The sequence below is a fragment of the Salvelinus sp. IW2-2015 genome, linkage group LG15 (assembly GCF_002910315.2).
Source record: "Salvelinus sp. IW2-2015 linkage group LG15, ASM291031v2, whole genome shotgun sequence".
Taxonomy (NCBI): domain Eukaryota; kingdom Metazoa; phylum Chordata; class Actinopteri; order Salmoniformes; family Salmonidae; genus Salvelinus; species Salvelinus sp. IW2-2015.
The window spans coordinates 1,427,673-1,437,955 of record NC_036855.1 but is presented as its reverse complement, the minus strand read 5'-3'; the positions used below and the strand labels follow the sequence as shown (position 1 = coordinate 1,437,955).

The following is a 10,283-nucleotide window of genomic DNA, read 5'->3' as shown; positions in this document are numbered from 1 at the left end:
GCTTACAGCCCAACACCGTGCAGGACGTTTGGCATTTGCCAGAGAACACCAAGATTGGCAAATTCCGCACTGGCGCCCTTTGCTCTTCACAGATGAAAGCAGGTTCACACTGAGCACGTGACAGACGTGACAGAGTCTGGAGATGCCGTGGAGAACGTTCTGCTGCCTGCAACATCCTCCAGCATGACCGGTTTGGCGGTGGGTCAGTCATGGTGTGGGGTGGCATTTCTTTGGGGGGCCGCACAGCCCTCCATGTGCTCGCCGAAGGTAGCCTGACTGCCATTAGGTACCGAGATGCGATCCTCAGACCCCTTGTGAGACCATATGCTGGTGCGGTTGGCCTGGGTTCCTCCTAATGCAAGACAATGCTAGACCTCATGTGGCTGGAGTGTGTCAGCAGTTCTGCAAGAGGAAGGCATTGATGCTATGGACTGGCCCGCCCGTTCCCCAGACCTGAATCCAATTGAGCACATCTGGGACATCATGTCTCGCTCCATCCACCAACGCCACGTTGCACCACAGACTGTCCAGGAGTTGGCGGATGCTTTAGTCCAGGTCTGGGAGATCCCTCAGGAGACCATCCGCCACCTCATCAGGAGCATGCCCAGGCGTTGTAGGGAGGTCATACAGGCACGTGGAGGCCCACACACATACTGAGCCTCATTTTGACTTGTTTTTGAATGAATGCTTACGAGCCTGCTGCTGCCTACCACCGCTCAGTCAGACTGCTCTATCAAATATCAAATCAGACTCAATTATAATAAACACAGAAATACGAGCCTTAGGTCATTAATATGGTCAAATCCGGAAACTACCATTTCAAAAACAAAATGTTTATTCTTTCAGTGAAATACAGGACCGTTCCGTATTTTATCGAACGGGTGGCATCCATAAGTCTAAATATTGCTGTTACATAATTACGGTCTTTGTTAGGAAGAACTGTCTTCACACAGTTSGCAACGAGCCAGCGGCCCAAACTGCTGCATATACCCTGACTCTGCTTGCTCAGAACGCAAGAGAAGTGACACAATTTCCCTAGTTAATATTGCCTGCTAACATTAATTTMTTTTAACTAAATATGCAGGTTTAAAAAATATATACTTGTGTATTGATTTTAAGAAAGGTATTGATGTTCATGGTTAGGTACATTGGTGCAACGACAGTGCTTTTTTCACGAATGCGCTTGTTAAATCATCACCYGTTTGGCGAAGTAGGCTGTGATTCGACGATAAATTAAAAGGCACCGCATTGATTATTTGCAACGCAGGACAAGCTAGTTAAACTCGTAATATCATCAACCATGTGTAGTTAACTAGTGATTATGTTAAGATTGATTGTTTTTTTATAAGATAAGTTTAATGCTAGCTAGCAACTTACCTTGTCTCCTTGCTGCACTCGCGTAACAGGTGGTCAGCCTGCCACGCAGTCTCCTCATGGAGTGCAATGTAATCGGCGTCCAAAATTGYTGATTATTATGAAAACTTGAAATCGTCCCTGATCAAATCGGCCATGCCGATTATTCGGGCGACCTCTAMTCGATACTTGTTAGTGTCGTGGCAATTAAACACAAATCATTTTACTTCTTTAGGCAAACAGCCCTAATGTTGRAAACAAACATCATTATGTTTTCATCTAGATTCACATGTATTTATTCCAAGATATAGCACACATTTTACATACAGCAGGTTTATAAAGGACCAAAGAGTTTGCTTTGTGGTTTCATTTTAGCCATGGAAAAAATATTGTGATACTGGTATCTTCACAGCCCGAACTAAAATGAGAATATAAATAAAAAATGTAAACTTTCAAATGATACCACAAARATGGTTGGTCCACACATCAGAGAATGTTGACCTAAATGGGCATATGTGTTTTAAATTATAAAGTCAAATCCATTGAAATATAGATAGCATTAAAGACATGAACATTTAAGTTGACATTCCACGGTGGGTGGACCGGCATTCATCTTTGTAGTAGTAATTAGAAGTTAAAATGTATATTCAATTTAAAATGGTGTACCAGTTAAACTGCAGTGGTCTAAATGGAGAGATCCATTCTATTAATTATATTTCTATGGATTGAAATGACACCCACCCTGTATTCAAGAGCATGTTGTGTCTCAACCAATGATGTATATAAACACTGAATTGCTGATGCTATGTATTGGCCATTGAGAGGCTTTCAAGCTACCAGTTGGCACTCCAATGAATTCTRCAGTATTTCAATTAAATGTTTCAAGGATAAAATGATATTAAATTGTTTTGTTTTTTGGTGGAGTGGGGACAGTAACATTACTAATCTCAAAATATATATACACTTTAAGGAAATTGTTTACAAAAATGTTCATTTTTATGTTTAGCTAACATAATGTCATTTTAAAGTATGTATTAAGGTGTCTGTAATAGAATACAYGAGGCAAAAACGAATGTAGACATAAACAAATGCATTTCTATAGATTCCAAAATAAAAGTGGAGGAGTGTGTGTGTGATTTTATATATATATATATATATATATATATATATATATATATAAATTGACGTCAACCACCGGTATTCAATGGAGAGTGAGACGCTATGCTAGACTCGTGAAATTGCATAACGTTAGACAGTCTCGAACTTCAACAGGGACAACTCAAATATGCTTTACAAAAAAAAAGCAATTCCAAGAGAACACTGAAATGTTGCCAAGGTCAATGAGTAGCCGCCACCGAGACACAGCGTTGGGTCAGTAACCGAAAGCCGCCACCGAGACACAGCGTTGGGTCAGTAACCGAAAGGTTGTTGGATCGAATCCCCGAGCTGACAAGGTAAAAATATGTCGTTCTGCCCCTGAACAAGGAAGTTAACCCACGTTTCCCGATGACGTGGATGTCGATTAAAGCAGCCCCCCTCACCGCTCTGGATTCAGAGGGGTTAGGTTAAATGCGGAAGATGCATTCAGTTGGACAACTGACTAGGTATCCCCCTTTCCTCTCTGAGGCTAGGTCAGGTGCATGAAGTCTGTGTCTGCATCGTCTGGTCAGGATTCAAAGCGTTAGTTTCTTCTACCTATAAATAGTCATGAAAATGTGTCGTGCCACATAAAAATGATATCTCAAAATATATTACTTATTGGCTTGTCCATCTTATCTTGCTAGGTAGACTATTTTCAAAATGGCAACCATTTATGCATCTAATGTCTAGGCSCCCTTGGTTAGCAAGCTCTCTACCTGCCCGTTAGCTACTACCACCATTTCTTTGAACACCTCTTGTCATATAACATTGGCTTAATTGGACGGAACATTTGGTTTGCTGATCAACCATTACTAACCTTGTAAAGACCTCTGATGTTGTCCTCTCCAAAAATATTGCTTAACATTTGATAGAATCCGTTGGCCGCCCTTCTGAAACTATTCTGGTTGGTGGAATCTTTCCGGCTTCTGGCCGTCTCTGCACAAAGCAAAGACGCGAAGAGCAGCAACAGAATGAGGTGCGGTTTCATTCCCTTCATATTTCAGACGTGCAATACTACTCCAGTCGTGAATTGTATTAAATTAGGTCAGTTTAAATACAGATTAACAATTAGCTGCCAGTAAGAACACCTCCGTAGCGGAGTGRTGACAGTGATCCCGGAAGAAACACCGTTATGAAGTCAGCAAGAATAATGCCGCATTCACGTGCTAGTCGCAACTAGAAAACTCGGAAATGTCCGACTTGCTGATTTGAACGCAGCACGTGTATAACTACAACCAGTTAGCAAGTCTGACATTTCCAAGTTAAGTAGTTCCGAATAGTACATGAACGCGGCATAGTTAAGCCCTGCCGGGTCACTAAACGAATACCGGTAATTAAGGCGAAAATGATGAAAAATATTCACAATGGCTTTACGAGTGGGATGCACAGTGGAGCGCTACATCTCGAGGGGTTCGTGCTGATTGTACGGAGATTGTGACAGCCAGTAAAATCGCGTCCCTTGAGAGGACAAGAACAAGATGTTTGTCAGGAGAAGTGCAGTATTATCATAATAAGGAGAGGTATACTTGGAATAAGGAGGAGGAATTGGGGGGGGAGAGGCAGAGGAGGTCTGAGAGAGAGGGAGGAAGAGGGTGAGCTTGAGTCGCCTAAAAATGGCGTAAAAAAGAGAGATGGTTTGTTAAAGAAGAATGGTTGAAAATGTAAGCAGAGTGAGCCGTATGCCGGATCGAAGACAAGAGGAGAAATAAAGTGAATGAGGGCGAGGTATCGGAGATGGTAGGTGTGGTGAAGTTCTCGAAACACGATGCTTGCACTGAGGGTCTGGATGAAGACGAGCCTGTGACCGTAGGATGAGGTTTTAGGAAAAAGTGGACCCTTGCATTTTGGCAGATCCATTTGTGGTTTCAGGATGGGTGAAAACAGAGTTGGGTGCTGTGCAGTGGCGATCCGTCAGTTTTGAATGTATGTACAATACAAGTATGAATGTACAATGTATGTASAGTTGAAGTCGGAAGTTTACATACACTCAGKTTGGAGTCATTAAAACTCGTTTTTCAACCACTCCACAAATKTCTTGTTAACAAACTATAGTTTTCGCAAGTCGGTTAGGACATCTACTTTGTGCATGACACAAGTCATTTTTCCAACAATTGTAAACAGACAGATTATTTCACTTATATTTCACTGTATCACAATTCCAGTGTTCCAAATGGACAATGACCCCAAGCATACTTCCAAAGTTGTGGCAAAATGGCTTAAGGACAACTAAGTCAAGGTATTGGAGTAGCCATCACAATACCTGACCTCAATCCCATAGAAAATTTGTGGGCAGAACAAAAAAGTGTGTGTGAGCAAGGAGGCTTACAAACCTGACTCAGTTACACCAGCTCTGTAAGGAGGAATGGGCCAAAATTCACCCAACTTATTGTGGGAAGCTTGTGGAAGGCTACCTGAAACGTTTGACCCAAGTTAAAMAATTTAAAGGCAATGCTACCAAATACTAATTGAGTATGTAAACTTCTGACCCACTGGGAATGTGATGAAAGAAATAAAAGCTGAAAGAAATAATTCTCTCTACTATTATTCTGACATTTCACATGTACAGAGATCATAACGTTATCCATGTAGATTCTTTACCAGGTTTGGCACACACACTGCAGCAGGGATTGTGGCCCACTTCCCCATACCAGACTTCTCCGATCCTGTCAGGTTTCGGCGGCTGTCGCTGGGCAATAACAGACTTTTCAGTCTCCTTCAAGAAGATTTCTATTGCGGTATCAAGGGCTGAGAGACCCTCTAGGCCACTCCAGGAACCTTGAGATGGCTTCCTTCGGAACCACTCTCTTAGTTGCCCATGGCTGTGTGTTTCGGGTCGTATGTCATGCTTGGAAGACCCAGCCACAAACCCATCTTCACCCCCAATGGTGCTCTTACTGAGGGGAAGGAGGTTGTTAGGCAAAGATCTCGCGATACATGGCCCCATCCATCCTCCCCTCAATTCTGGTGCATCTTCGTCCTGTTCCCCTTTGCAGAAAAGCATCCCCCCAAAAGAATGATGTTTCCACCCTCCATGCTTCACGGTTGGATGGTGTTCTTGGGTTGTACTTCATCCTTCTTCTTCCTCCAAACACGGCGAGTGGAGTTATGTAGACCAAAAAGCCTATATTTTTGTCTCATCAGACCACATGACTTCTCCCATTCCTCCTCTGATCATCCAGATGTCATTGGCAAACTTCAGACGGGCCTGGACATGCGCTGCTTGAGCAGGGGACCTTGCGCTGCGCTGCAGGATTTTAACATCCAATGACGGCGTAGTGTGTACTAATGGTTTTCTTTGAGACTGTGGTCCCAGCTCTCTTCAGGTCATTTGACCAGGTCCTGCCGTGTAGTTTCTGGGCTTGATCCCTCACCTTCCCATTGATCATTGATGCCTCACGAGGGGAGATCTTGCATGGAGCCCCAGACCGAGGGTGATGGACCGTCATCTTGAACTTCTTCCATTTTCTAATAATTGCGCCAACAGTGTTGCCTTCTCACCAAGCTGCTTGCCTATTGTCCTGTAGCCCATCCCAGCCTTGTGCAGGTCTACAATTTATCCCTGGATGTCCTTACACAGCTCTCTGGTCTTGGCCATTGTGGAGAGGTTGGAGTCTTTTGATGAGTGGTTGTGGACGGTGTCTTTTATACAGGTACGAGTTCAAACAGGTGCAGTTAATATAGGTAAATGAGTGAGAGAACAGGAGGCTTCTTAAAGGAAAATACAGGTCTGTGAAGCCGGAATTCTTACTGGTGGTAGAGTGATCAAATACTTTGTCATGCAATAAAATGCAAATAATTCTAAAATCATACAATGTGATTTTCTGAATTTTTGTTTTAGATCCCTCTCTCACAGTTGAAGTGTACATGATAAAAAATTACAGACCTCTACATGCTTGTGTAAGTAGGAAACCTGCAAAATCTGCAGTGTACAAATACTTGTTCTCCCCACTTGTATGTAAATAATATAATAGATTATATATATGTAATCATGACAATTACAACAATACTGAATGAACACTTATTTAACTTAATATAACACATAAATAAAAATACATTTAGTCTCAAATAAATAAGAAACATGTTCAATTTGATTTAAAATAATGCAAACACAGTGTTGGAGAAGAAAGTAAAACGTGCAATATGTGCCATGTAAAAAAGGCTAACGTTTAAGTTCCTTGCTCAGATCATCGAGACAAATATGAAAGCTTGGTTCCTTTCAACGATGAGTCTCAGTATTACCATTAAGACGTTTTAGGTTGAGTTAATAGGACTATTCTCTCCATACCATTTGTTTTCAATTAACTTGACTAGTTGATGTATGGTATTTAGATTAATATAGAGAATGTGGTAATTTTCCAAGATCAATGTGTTGGCATCATGAATTTCTGTGGTCTTCACTTAACTTCTCTTAACGACTGTCGGCCTCACACAATAGCTGAAAGGTAATCTTCTTGACCTTATAGGCACTATAGTATTGCCAGCCTAATCTCTGGGAGTTGATAGGCTTGAAGTCATAAACACGCTGTGCTCAAGATTTGCGAAGAGCTGCTGGCAAACGCCAGGGAGAAGTGGCTGTTACAGGGCTGATACAGGAACCTGCTCTGACATACAGGGCTGATACAGGAACCTGCTCTGACATACAGGGCTGATACAGGACACATTAAGTAGTAGTGCAGTGCCACCTGAGTAATAGCGCTCCTCTCCTAATTAACTTACAGGAGGTCGGCGGTGGACGGGCGGTGGACGGGGGTGGAGACCGCACCGAATGATAACAAGAGGATACCCATCAGGATATTAAAAACCCAAGGAGCGAGCAGGAGCCTGAAAACCCTGTGGCTCCTAATCAAATCACACTGCCCTGCATTCCGTATTGACCCGACGTCGGMCAAAGACATCTTGAATTAGGAGAGCTTATTGGGTGAAATAAAACCGCACAATTCTCGAAACTATTTTGGACGGTGTTGTCAAGAAATGCAAGGTGACCTTTGGAATAATCTTCTCAGTGCTTCAGTAATTATCTGTATGTATAAGACATGCCATTTAGCAGACATTTTTATCCAAAGAAATGTAAATGTCTGCGTGGCCCCAGCGGGAATTAAGCTAGAATTATAATGGCCATTAGAATATCATTGTGACCCTTTATTTCATACTTGGCGCACTAGCTATAAATATATAAAAAATTGAAGTACTATAATTGTAGTATAAAAACATGGCTGGGAGCACAGGGTGCTGGTGTTGATTTAGGACTGCAGATGAATGGGACCTTGGAAACTGACCAATTTTTATTTATTTTTTAAAGCCTAATAAATTGACTGAATTGCCTCAGCCGTACTTACTAGCAGCATAGAGGGCCACCTTGTCCTGGTCTTTGTGCTTTAGCAGGTTTTCAGCATAGTTCATGCGGCTTCCTTTGAACCACTCTGGGACGTCCGATATCCTCTTGGAGATATCGACCACCTGAGGAAGAGGGGGGAAATGGCTAATGTTCTACATGATTCAAAACCGGGTTAAGGGAATAACGACTACAACGTAATACTGCTCTGCTCTAAGCACAAGGGTACTGATAAGTAACTGATTGACTAGATAATCGATTGGCCCCCTCATCAAAGAACTTTATAAACTCCACCAATCATAATGTAGTATASCCTACGCATTGTAGTCAGTCAGTCCAACGATGAATGCAAGATTATCTGATTGTTTGCATAGCATTGTATTTTCACCTACTGTATGTGTTTTGTAAGACTWTAATTACACAAATTGTGAGAGATCACATTGTAGAAGGTGTTACTGCACTAGATGGATGAAAAAGCACAATAAAAAGGCAATGTCTGTGTCCCAAGCAGCTGTCAGAGCCCTATGGACCCTTGTCAAAAGAAGTGCACTATTATAGAGATTAGGGTGACATTYAGGATGCAAACATTCACTTATTCAATGTTATGTACATAGACACCAGGAAACAGTGGGTAGACACACCTCCTCATACATCCTGGAGCTTACTACCCCACAGAAACGCCACACCTCAGCCCAGAACTCAGGGTAGCTCTCCACAGACCACTGGTACAGGTCATTGTAGTTGGCTGCAAGGGGAATGACATGAGAGAGATCAATCATGAGGTTTGTCCTCCAGCTGCTCCACATTTTAGACAAAAATAACCACAGGAACGTACTGTTTACCCAATTTTGTATATGGTTTGGTTTTGCACCTAGGTAAAGTTAGTTTTATATTGGATATTTGGTTCCCTCRTCAATAGCTATTGAACCAAGCAAAACAAAATTTTACAATTTATACAGATTTAAATMTTCTGAAAAATATAAAAGTCACACAATAAAAAAAGGTGTTGATTGTTCGCCATCCTCCCCTGATTCAGAATATACCATTGTCATGGCATGCTTGATTCAATAACTATAGAGAACCACAGTATGCCTCATAATACCCATAAAACTTAGCGGTCAAACAAGGAAATGGTTCAAATCGATTTTCCACTATTCAATTTTCCCCATAGGGGATTTTAAAAACAATTAAAATAAGGTATGTGTTTTGTGTAGGCTTACCCTGGCGTGATGTTTTGATAACTGTGTCAATCTCTCTAGGACCAGGTGACATTAATATATTCACCTGYATTCACCACCCCCGCAAAATGAAATGCTAACTTACTGCTAATGTGGCAATCATAAAGAACTACAAATGCCATGATTTGGACGAGACTGCCGAATCGAGCCGAAGGTAAGAATTTCTGGATTAACTAATGTTAGTCATTAATAAACTGTCCCCCCAAAACATTTTWAAAAACTGGACAATTCTGAAAACGGTCTTGTGCAAGTTTTAAATTGACACAATACCTGTTAGCAAAGGTGTCAGCTAGAGATRGCTTGCAGGGATTTGTTGTTTTGTATGACGTCTACTTTGACGCTAATTAGTATTTTCGAATCTGAGAGTAAATACAGCAGAGCCGAATATATTGATAAGTCACCTTCTCCGAGAGAGATTTGCATGGTTATCAAAACGTCACGCCACAGTAAGCCTASAYGAAACAGTGTTTCTAGAATTCCCTATGGGAAAAAATGAATGGTGGAAAAACGATTGGAAATTATGACAGCTCCATCGTGGGGCAACTACAGTACTTAGGCTAGCATGTAGCAATATTATAAATATGCACATAGCTACATTASCTAATGATGCAATGTGTTGATTCTCCCTAGCAAAATGAATCGATTGGTACGAATGTATAACGTTAAATTAGAGGTGACTAGCATGACTGTCCCCGTCTGAAAAGCTGCTCCCTCGCCGGGTCACTCACCTAGATTAAGCCCAAAGTCTCTGTTCACCTGTGTCCTGAATCTGTCCATTTGTGTGTTCTTCTTTGAGTCTGGGTACCATAATACCTTCGACTCCATTATCTTCTCGCTCATACGTTCGGTGTCTTTGGACATTGTTGTTGCCTTGTTGTCGCCTCCGTTAAAAATGAGTCTGTCGTCCTTTATAGCTAGCTAGCTACTGTAGCTTAAACAGGCAGCACACTTCAGGTATGAATATGAGACAGAAGGCCAGATTGGACTGTCATTCCATGCGGACAAGCTGCAAGGATAAACCCAGTAAAGATCCCTCCCACCGTKAGGTGACGCGGCTGTCATAATAACCCACAGTATCCTTCCGCTTAAAGACGCAGATCTATTTCTTCCATAATAAATCAATTTCGTGTTAAACCAGTGTGATATCTAACCAATATCCTCGGATTGTGCATGATTATTACATACAAACTGTAAAAAATACGAGTAAATTGCATGACAAA

At 41.7% G+C, this 10,283-nt stretch overlaps 1 protein-coding gene across 1 annotated transcript; it reads right to left on the bottom strand.

Moving 5' to 3' along the window:
* Positions 1-7,800: 7,800 nt before the first annotated feature.
* Positions 7,801-10,077, bottom strand: LOC111974638 (acetoacetyl-CoA synthetase-like). Its single transcript, XM_024002521.2, has 3 exons — positions 9,792-10,077; positions 8,467-8,570; positions 7,801-7,950 (listed from the first exon to the last, which is right to left on the bottom strand). Exons 1-3 carry the CDS (start codon positions 9,922-9,924, stop codon positions 7,816-7,818), a joined length of 372 nt encoding a protein of 123 aa, XP_023858289.1. The 5' UTR covers positions 9,925-10,077; the 3' UTR covers positions 7,801-7,815.
* Positions 10,078-10,283: the final 206 nt, after the last annotated feature.